Below are 17675 nucleotides of genomic sequence, written 5' to 3'. Positions count from 1 at the left end.
AACCTACTTTCATGACACTGTCCTTTCCGTTCAACTGCTCTTCCAAGTCCTTTGCTGTCTCTGACAATTACAATGTCATCCTCGAACTTCAAAGTTTTTATTTATTCCTCATGGATTTTAATACCTACTTCGAATTTTTCTTTAGTTTCCTTTACTGCTTCTGTAATGACTCAATATTTCAAAGCAGTGGAATAAAACTTATTCGTTTTTTGAAAAAGGTTTATCCAAATATTTTAACACTGCTGCTATGGGAAATTGATATGTCGGTTCTTTACCCGGTTATTAGTAAGAAATAAAAATGTCTGTTATAATCGAGACGAAACAAAGACCGAAAAATTCCGGTTATCCTTAACCAAAATTCCAGTATCTGTTTTAACCTGTCGGTTTTAACGTAGTGATGGGAAAACTGGCGTGGAAAATAAATGATATAACCGAAAACCGGTTGCTTCGGCAGTAACTACCATCCCTACGTGACAGTGGTTTGCAAGAATGGACGTAAACGTAGACGATACTTTTTCTGCAAAACAACACGAAACACGCGTTATGTAAATAAGTGCCGAGTTTCTCCTTTGCGCTAGTGACAATATGTGAACGTTAAATCAGTCGAATAAGACACTTATTTAAAATTTCTGTGTATTGCGAACGAGTCGGTGACATTTCACGTGCGTTGATGCCGCGAGAAAAGCACGAGGGAGCGAGGCGGGTGGTGGGGAACTGCGTTGCTGGATCGATGGCGCGGCGCCGGTCGGATGCTGTGGTGTGAAGGCAGGAAGGCCCCCTACCCGCGGCGCGCGCGCGCTCTACGCCGACGCGGGCAGCCGCCGCGCCGGCCGCCGCCGCGGGCTCCGCCGCCGGCCAGTGGCATGGCGCCGCCGACGGCTGCCATGTAGCTCGCCGGGCTTCCACACCGCCGTGCCTCCACATCCATTTGTCTTCCACGCGGCCACGCACTCGGTCTTCCAACTCCTCATATATTATACGAAACACAGCCAGATATTTTTTTGATAACGTTTTACTTCCCAGTTCCTCGCACTCGATCCAGAACAATAGTGACGGTCGGAAAAGGACGTTTGCGCCACAAGTGACATTCGCTGCTCGGTTACTCCGGCGCTTGCGAAATATTGAATAAACTGCAGTGTTTCCTCTGCCCGAAGGGGCGCACGAAACTATTGAATAATTGTGAAGTGTACAGTACGAGCAACAGAATGTGATGAAACCTCTGCTGTATCATCGAAGAAGCTTCCCTTTGTTCACCGAGCGTTGATAAGCTAACGAGTAATGTACCTCGTGGTTGGTGTTCAGTGACAGTCGATACCGATTTAATTCCATTTTCGAAGGAACTGGAGCACGAGAATGGATCAAAGTAACTCCTATTGCCTCACTAGTGCCTGCACGTCGGTCGTTGACAGAATGGTTTCTCACTACTTCCACCTGCGACGATGTGCCTTTGGGACACTAGAAGCCGAGAATTTGCGCCCTGTTCGAGTCTGCTGAGGAGGCAGGCGATGCTGAAGACGTGGCTCCGCAACATTCGTACTGTTTCGCCTATATGTGCGAATGATGATGGTGCCGCGATCGTGGGCGTTGTTGTCGTTCGGATAGTGCGAGCACCGTGAGCATGGGCTAGCCCGGCGTCTCCCCAGGCGCAGAATGCTCTTCTCGCGCGGTGCCAGCTCCAGGCGGCAACAGCAGCAGACGAGGCGGCGGCAGGCGGCCGACGACCGCGGAGTCTTCGAGCGCCTGTGGCGCGGCGCGTGGACGCAGCAGCAGCAGCAGCACCAGCTCCGCAGCGGGCGGCGTGCCGGCTTCGTAGCGCGCTGCTGCTGCCACTGCGTCGCCAGGCACCCCCCGCCGCCGCCGCTGCCGCCGCCCCCGCCGACGCACACGGCGCTTTCCAACCTGCAGATCTGCGTGCTCGCGCCGCCACACTCGCGGCGCACGCTTAGGTCTGTCGTCAGGTGAGCGACAGCCAATGCTCGCCTCCTCTCTCAAATAGGAGGAACGGGAGGGCTGTGTACTCTCCAGGAAACGCGGAACATCCTACTTGATATCGCCTCTCGTGTGATTCGACTATGTTTCTTCACGAATACACTCCATGTGGCCACGACTGAGCTTCCTGCCTGTTACATTAACCCATTATCGCGTACTATTGCCAGTATGACTGAATCCCTCACAAGTAAAGGTTATGGTGTGCTACTGGGCGTTCAGCCGAGCTGTCGGTTCCATCTTGCTTCACAACATTTAAACGCTCGCGTAATTGTGTGTGTGTGTGTGTGTGTGTGTGTGTGTGTGTGTGTGTGTGTGTGTGTGTGTATTCCTAAGGCACCAAACTGCTGAGGTCATAGGTCCCTAGACATACACACTACTTAAACTAACTTACGCTAAGAACTACGCACACGCCCATTCCCGATGGAGGAGTCGAACCTCCGGCGGGAGGGGCCACTCCGCTTCTCAATATTCCGACGATCCAGTGTCGTCGTCAACTGCGAGCTCTGCTGTCAAACGCATTCGCTGGCTGGAGTTGGGAGTCCAGGCAACAAATATGCTTAGCAACAGCTTGCATGACCGTTAGACGACGATTGGGTCGGTCTAACCTAGCTTCACCTGTCAGTGATGTGAGGAGTCGCCAGGAAAGACGCGTGCCGCCTTTCCCCGGCTGGATAGCTGTTAAGGACACTCAAGTCGCGGATGTAGCGTCCAGTTGAAAGAGTTGCACCAGGTAACTGAACCACACAAAATCGCAACATCGTGCAGAAAGAATTTTTGATAGCTTGAAGGAACTGACCGATTGTACTTACCTGGAAATAAAATGCAACCATATAGATTGCAAATTTATATTTAACTTTAGTAACTTGTTCTAGTTGAGCAGTAGTCTGAAGATGTCTGTAATGACCGAAATCGATTAGCGCCGTTAAATATGCGATCCCGACGGCTACTTTTTATTTCTGTCCTGAAGAAAAATGGAATCAGCAACTAGGCTGAACACCCGATAGTCGGCTTGAATCACAGATAGAAAACCTGATGGACGAAAAGTTACATTGATTGAGGGCAAGATGCTGAGTAGGTTAAAGGATGCACAATATTGGAGCAAAGTCGTTGATATTTGCATTTATAGTCGCCATGAAGCTACCTCCAACCATTCTGTTCTCCACTCCCCCTGCCCTTTCGTACCGTATCTCCCAAAATTGTACGTCCCTGTCATTGAAGGACACTATTAGTCGCTGATTAATCTGTCTAACGACGTCGGATGGCCACGATGTCATTGGACAGGAGAGTTTACTAACGAGGAGATCACACTAACCTGCGCTCTTTGGTTTTCTTCGTATTTAATATTCAGCGCCTAATGTCAATTTATCAAAGCATTCCGATACATTCCTCAAAAACTACGAAAAAAATTTACTCTGAAGATTTCCGAGCGCTCTTACACGTCAATGATTTCGAACTTTATAGCAGACACGGTCGTATCTGCGTACGTAGTATTATCGGCCCTGTAATCGCGAAGCACTGCTTCGTTTCTTGCCAGATTTTTTTAAACTTTTTGTTGAATTCTACTTGTGTATCAATTTGGAATTTTAATGACCACATTTTGAATCATACTTTCTAACGAAAATAATATTTTGTTTTTAATTAGTAATCGCATTTAAATACACGTATTCGTACTAAATTTAAATTTGGTTCAGAAAAGTGAAGCAAATACAGAAAGTAAAGCATTATTTCTTGAGATCAGCAGAACATACAAACGTAATATTAAAAATAGTGCTGTTGATATACATAACTTTTTATTTAACAATAAAACATATTGCGCTGAATTAAGTTTTATTTTTTTAAGAATACACGCATTTACATGTGATTAGCAGTTCAGATGTTATTTTTGTTAGAAATTGTTATCCAGTGTATGTTGGTTAACACACTTGGAATTCAAATAAAAGTAAAAAAGAAACATCGCATTTTGCAAAAATCGAACGACATCCTATTTATCCTGATTTATTAAGACATTCGAGATTTTTTATTCTTGACCGGCCTCGAAAATCTTAAAGTCGATTTCTTCGAGTGTTTGTGAGTGGTGCGTAGTACTGCTTTCGTGCTTTGGGAAATTCTTATCCGGACACTGAGCTTCAAATTCCATATGGTGTTCCAGGAGGAATGTTGAATATTCAGTAAACATGAGCCCTAAAATGCACACCTTAAGTGCCATGAGCACGTAATCAGTAAAAGAGATGTGTTTCACAGTAGCGAAGATGAACATGTGCTCGTAGCTCTTAATGTATGGATTTCATAGCCTCTTTTTACAAGAATTTTTGCTTCGAATTATCGTTCGTGTCGTATCCCTGAATACTGGCCTGGTCGATGTACCTGATATACTTTCGGCGTTATTATTCAAAGAACCTTACATTCAATTGTTAAATAGTTAGTAATCCTTAAATAGGTGACCCACTGTGGAATCATGTCATGTCATGGTATTCCGTCAACGGACAGTTCGTTTACTCGCCGTAGTGTGTCGACTTTGGGATATACACTCATATCGCAAGAACTAGAACAGCCGACATCAGTACACACGTCAGAGGCCTCACTTATTTTCTTCATTTTTCTTGTAATCTTCCAGGTTCAGAAACATTACACGTACGGCTTAATTAAGCCGTAGTGACATTTCTTCGTTGACCACTCTGTCTCATTTTACTTTTTGCAACGAGCCTCTGTCTTCAGGAGCTGCGTGCCTTAAGATCAACGGCAGAATGTTGTGTTGACCAGTACATTTTACGGTCCGAATAAAAGACGGTACCTTGCTCGAGTTGTTCTTATTTTCTTGTTTACAGGTAGCGTGTTAATCCTTTCCATAAGTCTTTGGTTAAGATTTCAGGTTTCTGCTCACTCTTGTGGCGGGAAAAACAAAGTTGTAAAAAAGCAATGCAATAGTTACCTTTCCGTAACACACACCTCCCCCCCCCCCCCCCACACACACATAGACAGAGAGAGAGAGAGAGAGAGAGAGAGAGAGAGAGAGAGAGAGAGAGTAATTGATTAACTTGTATCGTGCTGCTGTGTGTTTCGAGCTACGCTACCAGCAGCATTTAAGTGTTTCCGCATTATTGATTCACCTCTCACATGGACCGAGAGCTATTTATGGCAGCTGAGCTCGGTATTCGCCACGGGAAGTCGCGCCAAGCGTTCCAGTCAGCAGCCGGCAGCTGAACGACCCGGGCGTCCCGGTCTGTGAAGCTGGTAAACAAGTGCGCAGGTCAGGTCGCTAGCCGTTCGTGAGCGTTGCGTGTACGGCCGCAGTCCTATCGGCAACTCGCGTGCGTGGTTGAAGCCAGCGGAGAATTAGCCCGGCAGCATGGCTGGCTGCGACTGCGTGGGAGGCTGCATCGTCGTGGCCGACGCATCTGTCGGCCTCATACGGTAGTCCAGGGCGTGTTTCCTGCAGCACCCGCTGGCCTGTGTGTGTCTGTGTGTGTTTTAGAGAGAGACTGTTTTCCAATTTGTTAGCATTTATGGCGAGTAGACCTCAAGTTCTTGGTACCAGCCCATATTTTTGTGTTTTCAAGGAACTAAAGTAGAACCATTCATTCCGACGTTGTTGCTGAATCCAAAGGTCATAAGCGGAAATGTTGAAAATTTCTAGCTCTGGGAGTATACCATTGTTTCTTTTGGTAAAAATGCACTCGTTTGTCGACATCCATTTTTTCGGCCATAGAACTTTGTCTATGCTGACCCGCAAAATACCCATGCGCAGCTGCTGCAACTTGCAGATTTATTTTAAAATTTGGTGCGGATATTCCGGCAATTCGTACTCTCAAGCTACCGATTTTCTACTTACTAAAGTGGGATTTTCATGTTACCAAAGCATCTTTGTGACAAGGTTCATAGTGCTGCAGAAAGACAATATTGTTTGGTTCTCCTGTATGGGTCTTTCTATTGTTTTTCATACATTTGACCCACAAGACTTGCATAGTGTTCGCTAGTAATTTTATCGTTTTCTTTCTTGCTCTTGGGAAAACACAGCTCCTTACCTTTCCGGCAGATTATATCTACTTCGTAGTTTTTTGATGCAGGTTCACTGGCTTGGTTGCACTGCTCTGATTCTTGCTTCGTTTCTGGCGTATAACTTCTACAGTTTGACACGTCGATGGTTACTAGTCGATATACGATAATGTTTCGTATCTTCGCAAATAATATTCTCTCGATGGATATTTGACTAACAGAATCCAGTACGGTATACTGGACGGCGAACATTTCACAGAAACGAAATAATAGCTCGCCGCCAGGGGAGCATAAAAGAATCCCTATTGTTCATTATATTTGTCAGATAGGATGAGCAGTACTATATGTGTGTTCGCTGATGATGCTATTCTCTACATGAAAGTATACGCGTCCAACATTCATCGTCGAAATGGAGAAAGATTTGGATAAAATTTCCAGTCGGTGTAATGAATGACAGCTTTCGCAAAATGTAAGATAATGGTTGTAAAAAAGAGGGAAAATCCGATATAATCTCATTACAAGATTAGTGGCGAACATCTTGAGCAAATCAAGTCGTATAAAAAGCAGTATGAAATGCGACGATTACGTAAAATCGGCATTAGGCAAGACTAACGGCACACTTGGTTCTGGGAAAGCGCAGTACATCTGAAAACGAAATCACATGCAGGACGCTAGAGTGATCTCTAGGCTAGAGTATTGATCCATTGTTTGGAGTCACATGAGGTAGGTGTGACAGACTTCCAACAACTAGGTTCGTAAAATGTCGGTTTAGTCCCTACGAAAGTCGAATAAATATGTTCGCGGAATGCAAATGGGAATCCTTTGAAGAAAGTAGAATGTCAAAATTTTAACAATAATCTGTCAAAGTATTCGTAACAGCTACCTCGAATTTACTGCACTCCAGGAAATTTGGCGCGCTCAAATTATTCTCAGGGCTGAGAGCCGGCTGAAACTGTACAATATTTAGCGAGTAATGAAAGGTATATCGGAAAGACAGGTTAGATGTCATAGGAGGGAGGAGTGTTTATTGCTGTTGACAAAAATATTGTGTTCGTTGAGGTCGAATTTGAGTGTAACTGTGAAACTGTGTAGACGCGTATAACAGATGTAGGTGAACTCAGATAAATTATTGGATGACTTCACCGGTCATCCAATTCTGTCGTGACTGATTTAGAATTATTCGAAGTAATTTTACGGCCAGAAGCTCGGAAATACCCATATCATGCAATATTAGTTGGAGGCAACTTGTAACTTACCGAATAGAACGGGACGTATCTGGATTCATTGGAAGTGTGGCGTGAGTAGGCAGTCCTGTAAAGTAGTTCTGAGCACTTTTCCGAAAACTGTCTTTAACTGATAATTAGACAACCCACACGCAGTGGGAATATTTGAGAACCTGTAGTTACAGATAGGCATGACCTTATCAACATTATCAGTATTGAGATAGGGACTACTGGTCATGTCGTCACCATAGCAATACGACGGTAGTTACAAAAATTAACAAATCCATCAAGAAAGCTAGTAGAGTATTTCCGCTAGAAAGAACAGATAGGCAGTTGTTAGAACAGATACGCAGTTGTTAGCATCCCACTGAGACCGTGAATGGACATCATTTACTTATGATATGAAGGACGCAGAGGAATTATGGGCAAAGTTTAAACGGAATGTAAATCACTCTCTGGAGATATATGTGATAAGTAAGTGGTTTAAGGATGGAAAAGACCCACCGTGGTTTAATAACAAAATTCAGAAAATCCTGAGGAAGCAGAGACTGTTGCGCTTTCTGTTAAAAAAACCTAAATGACGTCAAGCAAAAGTTAGCAGAAATTCTTGCGTCTGCAAAAAGATCGATGCGCGAAACATACAGCTACCACCGTTATAGCTGGTCAAAAGATCTTGGCAAGAACCCGAGCAGATTCTGGCCCTACCTAAAATCGCTGAAGGCACCGAGAGCAGCTATTCATTCATTCGTTGGCCTGCCTGCAGTGGTAGTAGAAGACAGCAAAGGCAAGTCAAAGTTTTAAATCTCACGTTTAAGAAATGATTCACGCAGGAAGGTCGTACAAACATATCGTCCTTTGACCATCGTACGGACTTCCGCCCCGTGGCAGATGTGGAAATAGATATACGTGGTGTATAGAAACACATGAAAATGTTGAAAATAAATAAATCGCCAGATCCGCATGAAATTACAATTCGGTTTTGCAATGAGTGTCATAGTGTTCTGGCCCCTTACTTCTAGGGTTGCAATTATTGAACTTCACTAATGGTCATAAATTAAGGATAATTGCAGAATGTTGTGCCACACAACGTGGCTTTACACAAAACTGGCGCTGATAGCATAGGCACATAGGGAACACACAAGACACTGATCTGTAAGTCCACGGTATTGGTGAGAAGTTGAGAAAACAGTCCCGAAACACATGGTCTACAAAGCGCCACGTTTCCCGCTCATGTACTCCGATATGAATATGGGATATGATCACCATGCACACGTTCACAGGTCGCACAACGGGTTGGCATACTCTGGATCAAGTGGTCGAGCAGCTGCTGGGGTATAGCCTCCCATTCTTGCACCAGTGCCTGTCGGAGCTCCTGAAGTGGCCTAGGGGTTTGAAGACGTGCAGCGATACGTCGACCGAGATCGTCCCAGACGTGCTCGATGGGGGTTTAGGTCTGGAGAACAGGCAGGCCATTCGCCTGAAATCTTCTGTTTCAAGGTACTCCACCACGATGGCAGCTCGCTGGGGCCGTGCGTTATCATCCATCAGGAGGAAGGTGGGACCCACAGCACCCCTGAAAAGGCGGACTTACTGGTGCAAAACGACGTCCCGATGCACCTGACCTGTTACAGTTCCTCTGTCAAAGACATGCAGGGATGTACGTGCACCAATCATAATCCTACCCCACGCCATCAAATCACGACATTCATTTAGGTCCCTTTCAAGGACATTAAGGGGTTGGTATTTGGTTCCTGGTTCACGCCAGATGACAACTCTGCGAGAATCGCTGTTCACACTATACCTGGACTCGTCCAATGACCATTTATTGTATTCTTGATAACAGGCTTTACTGGCTCTCGTGTGACCAGGGATCAGTGGAATGCACTTGCAGGTCGCCGGGCGAATAAACCATGTCTGTTCAGTCGTCTGTAGACTGTGTGTCTGGAGACAACTGCTCCAGTGGCTGCGGTAAGGTCCCGAGCATGGCTACCTGCAGTACTCCGTGGCCGTCTGTGGGCACTGCTGGTGAGATATCGGTCTTCTTGTGGTGTTGTACACTGTGGACGTCCCGTACTGTAGCACCTGGACACGTTTCCTGTCTGCTGGAATCGTTGCCATAATCTTGAAATCACTCTTTGTGGCACACGGAGGGCCCGTGCTACGACCTGCTGTGTTTGACCAGCTTCCAGTCGCCCTCAGAACGTCATCAATATGTGTTCTTTGAGCCACTTTCAACACACAGCCACCATTAGCACGTCTGAAAACGTCTGCGCACTTACTCGCTGTACCGTATTCTGATATGCACCAACACACCTCTCGGTATGTGCCAGTGCTACCGAGCGACGACCGCAGGTCAAATGCACCACATGGTCATACCCCGAGGTGATTTAAACCCGCAAACCACCCACCAGAGCTTTGTTTTACCATGTATCAGCATTATCCTTAATTTATGAGCATGAGTGTATATGAAATAAAATCGTCATTACTTCTGAACGGTTTGCGTTACGGCGTTCAAACTGCACGGTTGGCCGCGAGACACGAAGGGAATTACTATGCGCAGCTTGGTTTGGTTTAGCGACGAAGCCCACTTTTATTTGGATTGGTTCGTTAACAAGCAAAATTGACACATTTGGGTGACTGAGAACCCACATTTTGCTCATCGTCAAAGGATGATTGTGGTATGCAATGTCAAGTCACCGAATAATCGCTGCGATATTCCTTGATGACACGATGACTACCGAACGGTACGAGAAGTTTTTGGAAGATGATTTCATCCCCGTTATCCAAAGCGACCCTGATTTCAACGATGTGGTTCATGCAAGACGGAGCCCGACCCCGTCGAAGCAGGAGAATGTTTGGTGTCCTGGAGGAGAACTTTGGTGACCGCATTCTGGCTCTGGGATATCCAGAGGCCACTGACATGTGCCTCCACTATGTTCCGACACATGAGCGGGTCATGCAGAATTGCGCTATCCGTCTGCGCCACATCATCGCCAATGGTGGCAGGCATATCGAAAATGTCATAAACTAAATCCGAATATCTGTAGTCGCGTTTACATGTTGTATAAAGTGTGTGTACGCTTCAGTTTTAACTAATCGACGTTTTTTCCATGTTGTTGTTGTGCTCTTCAGTCCTGAGACTGGTTTGATGCAGCTCTCCATGCTACTCTATCCTGTGCAGACTCCTTCATCTCCCAGTACCTACTACAGCCTACATCCTTCTGAATCTGCTTAGTGTATTCATCTCTTGGTCTCCCTCTACGATTTTTACCCTCCGCGCTGCCCTCCAGTGCTAAATTTGTGATCTCTTGATGCCTCAGAACATGTCCACCAACCGATCCCTTCTTTTCGTCAAGTTGTGCCACAAACTTCTCTTCTCTCCAATCCTATTCAATACCTCCTCATTAGTTATGTGATCCAACATTCTTCTGTAGCACCACATTTCGAAAGCTTCTATTCTCTCCTTGTCTAAATTATTTATCGTCCACGTTTCACTTCCATACATGGCTACACTCCATACAAATACTTTCAGAAACGACTTCCTGACACTTAAATCTATACTCGATGTTAACAAGTTTCTCTTCTTCAGAAACGCTTTCCTTGCCATTGCCAGTCTACATTTTATATCCTCTCTACTTCGACCATCATCAGTTATTTTGCTCCTCAAATAGCAAAACTCCTTTACTACTTTAAGTGTCTCATTTCCTAATATAATTCCCTCAGCGTCACCTGACTTAATTCGACTACATTCCATTATCCTCGTTTTGCTTTTGTTGATGTTCATCTTATATCCTCCTTTCAAGACACTGTCCATTCCGTTCAACTGCTCTTCCAAGTCCTTTGCTGTCTCTGACAGAATTACAATGTCATCGGTGAACCTCAAAGTTTTTATTTCTACTCCATGGATTTTAATACCTACTCCGAATTTTTCTTTTGTTTCCTTTACTGCTTGCTCAATATACAGATCGAATAACATCGGGGAGAGGCTACAACCCTGTCTTACTCCCTTCCCAACCACTGCTTCCCTTTCATGTCCCTCGACTCTTATAACTGCCATGTGCTTTCTGTACAAATTGTAAATAGCCTTTCGCTCCCTGTATTTTACCCTGCCACCTTTAGAATTTGAAAGAGAGTATTCCAGTCAACATTGTCAAAAGCTTTCTCTAAGTCTACAAATGCTAGAAACGTAGGTTTGCCTTTCCTTAATATTTCTTCTAAGATAAGTCGTAAGGTCAGTATTGCCTCACGTGTTCCAGTGTTTCTACGGAATCCAAACTGATCTTCCCCGAGGTCTGCTTCTACTAGTTTTTCCATTCGTCTGTAAAGAATTCATGTTAGTATTTTGCAGCTGTGGCTTATTAAACTGATTGTTCGGTAATTTTCACATCTGTCAACACCTGCTTTCTTTGGGATTGGAATCATTATATTGTTCTTGAAGTCTGAGGGTATTTCACCGGTCTCATACATCTTGCTCACCAGATGGTAGAGCTTTGTCATGACTGGCTCTCCCAAGGCCGTCAATAGTTCTAATGGAATGTTGTCTACTCCCGGGGCCTTGTTTCGACTCAGGTCTTTCAGTGCTCTGTCAAACTCTTCACGCCATATCGTATCTCCCATTTCATCTTCATCTACATTCTCTTCCATGTCCATAATATTGTCCTCAAGTACATCGCCCTTGTATAGACTCTCTATATACTCCTTCCACCTTTCTGCTTTCCCTTCTTTGTTTAGAACTGCGTTTCCATCTGAGCTCTTGATATTCATATAGTTCAGTAATTGTCATCCTCTCACCCAGTGCAAAGTCTCAATCGACTGGAAAAAGTGCAGGTAGGTTGCTGGTAGTTGGGAGATCCAACGTTGGGCGCGTAATGGAGTCCCTTAGGAGCATGGCTGACAAGGAGTGGAAGGTAGCCAGTGTGCAATCGGTGTGCATACCGGGGGGAGTCATTCCGGATGTGGAAAGGGTGCTTCCCGGATGCCATGAAGAGTACAGGGTGCAGCCAACTGTTGGTGGTGGCTTATGTCGGTAACAAAGACGTGCGTCGCTTTGGATCGGAGGAGATTCTCTCTGGATCGGGCAGCTAGCGGAAATGGTAAAGACTGCCAGTCTTGCTTCCGACAATAAGGCGGAGCTCATCATTTGCAGCATCGTCGATAGAACCGACTGCGGTCCTTTGGTGCAGAATCAGAGGCTCAGGCGGTTCTGTGATGTAGGCTGCAGATTCCTTGACTTGAGCCATCGGGTGGTGGGTTTCCGGGTTCCACTTAATAGGTCAGGAGTCCACTACACACAGTAAGTGGCTACACGGGTAGCGGGGGCTGTGTGGAAGGGACTGGGCGGTTTTTTTAGGTTAGAAGGTCTCAAGGAACCACGGAAATGGCGCCCGTCTAAAAGGGGACAGGTAAAACACGGAAGTTAGTTGTAGAAACTATCAGTATTGTAGTTGTAGATTGTCGTAGCTGTGTTGGGAAACAACCAGAACTCCAAACTCTAATAGAAAGCACTGAAGCTCCTATAGTTATAGGTACAGAAAGCTGGCTAAAGCCAGCAATAAGTTCAGCCGAACTTTTTTAAACGATCTAACAGTGTTCAGAAAGGATAGATTAAATACAGTTGGTGGTGGCGTATTTATTGCTGTCAAAAGTAGTTTGCCTTGTAGTGAAACTGAAGTAGATATTTCGTGCGAAATAGTATGGATAGAGGGTATACTTGACAATCGGACTAAACTATGAATTGGAGAGTTTTACCGAACCCCGACTCAGAAGATATAGACTCCTGGAAATTGAAATAAGAACACCGTGAATTCATTGTCCCAGGAAGGGGAAACTTTATTGATACATTCCTGGGTCAGATACATCACATGGTTATACTGACAGAACCACAGGCACATAGACACAGGCAACAGAGCATGCACAATGTCGGCACTAGTACAGTGTATATCCACCTTTCGCAGCAATGCAGGCTGCTATTCTCCCATGGAGACGATCGTAGAGATGCTGGATGTAGTCCTGTGGAACGGCTTGCCATGCCATTTCCACCTGGCGCCTCAGTTGGACCAGCGTTCGTGCTGGACGTGCAGACCGCGTGAGACGACGCTTCATCCAGTCCCAAACATGCTCAATGGGGGACAGATCCGGAGATCTTGCTGGCCAGGGTAGTTGACTTACACCTTCTAGAGCACGTTGGGTGGCACGGGATACATGCGGACGTGCATTGTCCTGTTGGAACAGCAAGTTCCCTTGCCGGTCTAGGAATGGTAGAACGATGGGTTCGATGACGGTTTGGATGTACCGTGCACTATTCAGTGTCCCCTCGACGATCACCAGAGGTGTACGGCCAGTGTAGGAGATCGCTCCCCACACCATGATACCGGGTGTTGGCCCTGTGTGCCTCGGTCGTATGCAGTCCTGATTGTGGCGCTCCCCTGCACGGCGCCAAACACGCATACGACCATCATTGGCACCAAGGCAGAAGCGACTCTCATCGCTGAAGACGACACGTCTCCATTCGTCCCTCCATTCACGCCTGTCGCGACACCACTGGAGGCGGGCTGCACGATGTTGGGGCGTGAGCGGAAGACGTCCTTACGGTGTGCGGGACCGTAGCCCAGCTTGATGGAGACGGTTGCGAATGGTCCTCGCCGATACCCCAGGAGCAACAGTGTCCCTAATTTGCTGGGAAGTGGCGGTGCGGTCCCCTACGGCACTGCGTAGGATCCTACGGTCTTGGCGTGCATCCGTGCGTCGCTGCGGTCCGGTCCCAGGTCGACGGGCACGTGCACCTTCCGCCGACCACTGGCGACAACATCGATGTACTGTGGAGACCTCACGCCCCACGTGTTGAGCAATTCGGCGGTACGTCCACCCGGCCTCCCGCATGCCCACTATACGTCCTCGCTCAAAGTCCGTCAACTGCACATACGGTTCACGTCCACGCTGTCGCGGCATGCTACCAGTGTTAAAGATTGCGATGAAGTTCCGTATGCCACGGCAAACTGGCTGACACTGACGGCGGCGGTGCACAAATGCTGCGCAGCTAGCGCCATTCGACGGCCAACACCGCGGTTCCTGGTGTGTCCGCTGTGCCGTGCGTGTGATCATTGCTTGTACAGCCCTCTCGCAGTGTCCGGAGCAAGTATGGTGGGTCTGACACACCGGTGTCAATGTGTTCTTTTTTCCATTTCCAGGAGTGTAGTTGCTGAACAGTTCAAAGAAAACTTGATTCTGATTTCAAATAGGTACACCACACATACAATTATAGTCGGTGGCGATTTCAATCTACCCTCGATATGCTCGAAAAATGATACGTGTTAAACCGGCGGCAGGCATAAAACGTCATCCACAATTGTACTGAATGCTTTCTCAGACAATTATTTTGAATAATTAATTCTTGAGGCCACTCGAAGCGTAAGTGGTTACGAAAGCATACTTGACCTTTTACCAACAAATAATCCTGGACAAACAGGGAGTATCGTGACGTATACAGGGATTAGCGACCACAAGGAAGTTGCTGCTAGGCTAAATGCCGTAACACCTACAACCATCAAAAAGAAATGCAAAGTATGTTTATTTAAAAAGATGAAAAAAAATGCTCTAAACGCCGTTATAAGAGAAAGTCTTCACACCTTCCGATCTGATCATGTAAGCGTAGAAAAGTTGTGGAATGATGTCAAAGATTCTCTGCCTCGTGGTGTCTGGGTGTTGTGTGCTGTCCTTAGGTTAGTTAGGTTTAAGTAGTTCTAAGTTCTAGGCGACTGATGACCATAGATGTTAAGTCCCATAGTGCTCAGAGCCATTTGAACCATTTTTTTGATGTCAAAGAGATAGTATTGACAGCAATTTAGAGATAATATACCACATAAATTAATAAGTGATAGTTTTTATCCCCCATGGTACACAAAACGGGTAAAATCGCTGTTGCAGAAGTAGCGAAAACAGCATGCCAAATTTAAAAGAACGCAAAATCCCCAAGACTGGCAAAATGTTATAGAAGTTCGAAGTATAGCGCGTACTTCAATGCGAGATGCTTTTAATAATTTCCGTAACGAAACTCTGTCTCGAAATCTGGCAGAAAACTCAGAGAGATTCAGATCATACATAAAGCACACCAGTAGCAAGACGCAGTCAATATCTTCACTGCGCGATAACAACGGTGAAGTCACTGATGACAGTGAAACTAAAGCAGAGTTATTAAACACGGTTTCCGAAACTCCTACGCCAAAGAAGACGAAGTAAATATTCCTGAATTTCAATCAAAAACAGCAGCTAAGATGAGAAATATAAAAGTAGATATCCTCGGTGTCGCAAAGCAGCTTAAATCACTTAATTAAGGCAAGGCTTCCTGTCCAGATTGTATACCAGTCAAGTTTCTCTCGGCGTATGCTGATACAATAGCTCCATATTTAGCAATTATACACAACCGCTCGCTCACGAAAGATCGGTACCTAAAGACTGGAAAATTGCTCAAGTCACACCACTACCCAAATTGGGAAGTGGGAGTAATCCGTTGAATTACAGGCCCATATCTCTAACGTCGATTTGCAGTAGAGATTTTGAACATGTACTGTATTATGTATTAGAACATTACGAAGTTCCACAAAGAAAACGATTTATTGACACATAGTCAGCACTGATTCAGAAAATATCGTTCTTGCGAAACACAACTAGCTCTTTATACTCTTGAAGTAATGAGTGCCTTCGACAGGGGATGTCAAATTGATTCCATATTTCTAGGTTTCCAGGAGCCTTTCGACACCGTTCCTCACAAGCGGTTCCTAACCAAACTACGTGTCTATGGAATATCGCCTCAGTTGTGCGACTTGATTCGTGATTTCCTGTCATATAGTTAACAGTTCGTAGTAATAGACGGAAAGTCATCGGGTAAAAACAGATGTGATTTCTGGCATTTCCCCAAGGTAGTGTTATGCGCCCTTTGCTGTTCCTTATCTATATAAACGATTTTGGAGACAATCTTAGCAGTCGTCTTAAGATTGTTTGCAGATGATGCTGTCATTTACCGTCTTGTAAAGTCGTCAGATGACCAGAACGAATTGCAAAATGATTTAGATAAGATATCTGTATGGTGCGGAAAGTGGCAATTGACCCTGAATAAAGAAAAGTGTGCAGTTATACACATGAGTACTAAAAGAAATCCACTAAATTTCGATCACGCGATAAGTTACCCAAGTCTGAAGGCTGTAAATTCACGTAAATCCTTAGGGATTACAATTACAAATAACCTAATTCGAACGATCACATAGATAACGTTTTGGGTAGAGCAAACCAAAGACCGCGATTCATTGACAGAACACTTAGAAGGTACAACAGGTCTATCAAAGAGACTGCTTACACCACGTTTGTCCGCCTCATTCTGGAGTATTGTTGTGCGGTGTGGGATCCGCATCAGGTGGGAGTGACGGATGACATCGAAAAATTACAAAGAAGGGCGGCTCGTTTTGTAATATCGCGAAGTAGGGGAGATAGTGCTACGGACATGATACGTGGAGTGACAATCATTAAAACAAAGGCGTTTTTCGTTGCGACGGGATCTTCTCATGAAATTTCAATCACCAGTTTTCCCCTCCGACTGCAAAAACATTCTGTTGGTACCCACCTACATAGGGAGAAATGATCATCACAATAAAATAAGAGAAATCAGGGCTCGCACAGAAAACTGTAAGTACTCGTTTTTCCCTCGCGCCGCTCGAGAGTGGAACGGAAGAGAGTGAGTTTGTAGGTGGTTCGTTGAACCCTTTGCCAGGCGCTTTATTGTGAATAGCAGAGTAAACACGTAGATGTAGACAGGTGACTCCAGTATATAAGAAATGTAAAAGAACGGATCCGCAAAATTACAGGCCAGTAACATTAACGTCCGTTTGCTGCGGAATTCTTGAACATTCAGTTCGGATGTGATAAATTTCCTTGAGATGGAAGATCTTCTGTCCACAAACCAGCAAAGATTTATTAAACTTTGCTTGTGCTTACATCAGCTTTCCCCTTTCTCACGTGATATCCTGTGAAACATGGCTGAAGGGCAACAAGCAATTCCATATTCCGAGATTTCCGGAAAGCGTTTGACATGGTGCCCACTCCAGATTGTTAATGAAGGTACGGCCCTACGGAATAGGTTCCCAGATATGTGAGTCAATACGACCCTGTACGTTGTCCTCGACGGAAAGTGTTCATCGGAGACAAGGGAGTCGCCATTTGTACCCCAGTGAAGTGTGATGGGAGAGCTTTTATTGTCTCTATACAGAAATTATTTGACGGACGGGCTGAGCAACAGTCTGCGGCAGTTTGTTGATGATGCTGTGGTTTACGAGGATACAAGATGAATTGAACAAAATTTCTAGTTGGCGTGATGAATAGCAGCTAACTCTAAACGTATAAAAATGTAGGTCAGTGCAGATGAGTAGGAAAAACAGTACTGTACTATTCGAATACAGCCTTAGTACTGTACTGCTTGACACA

The 17675-nt window shown here is 45.3% G+C and overlaps 1 protein-coding gene across 2 annotated transcripts in view; it reads left to right on the top strand.

The window, feature by feature from the left end:
• The window catches only part of LOC126354423 (serine/arginine repetitive matrix protein 2), a 232460-nt gene that overhangs the window by 97922 nt on the left and 116863 nt on the right, over positions 1-17675 (top strand). The window contains exon 1 of one of the 2 annotated variants that reach the window (XM_050004070.1): positions 758-1958. The exons of the other annotated variant lie outside the window; for it this stretch is intronic. Coding sequence (XP_049860027.1) covers positions 1651-1958 — 308 coding nt within the window. The 5' untranslated portion in view covers positions 758-1650. Of the gene's footprint in view, positions 1-757; positions 1959-17675 lie in introns of those variants that run through there. 2 annotated transcript variants of the gene reach the window in all.

The sequence above is a fragment of the Schistocerca gregaria genome, chromosome 1 (assembly GCF_023897955.1).
Source record: "Schistocerca gregaria isolate iqSchGreg1 chromosome 1, iqSchGreg1.2, whole genome shotgun sequence".
Taxonomy (NCBI): domain Eukaryota; kingdom Metazoa; phylum Arthropoda; class Insecta; order Orthoptera; family Acrididae; genus Schistocerca; species Schistocerca gregaria.
Note: the sequence above shows the minus strand (reverse complement) of the source record. Positions and strands in the feature narration are given on the sequence as shown.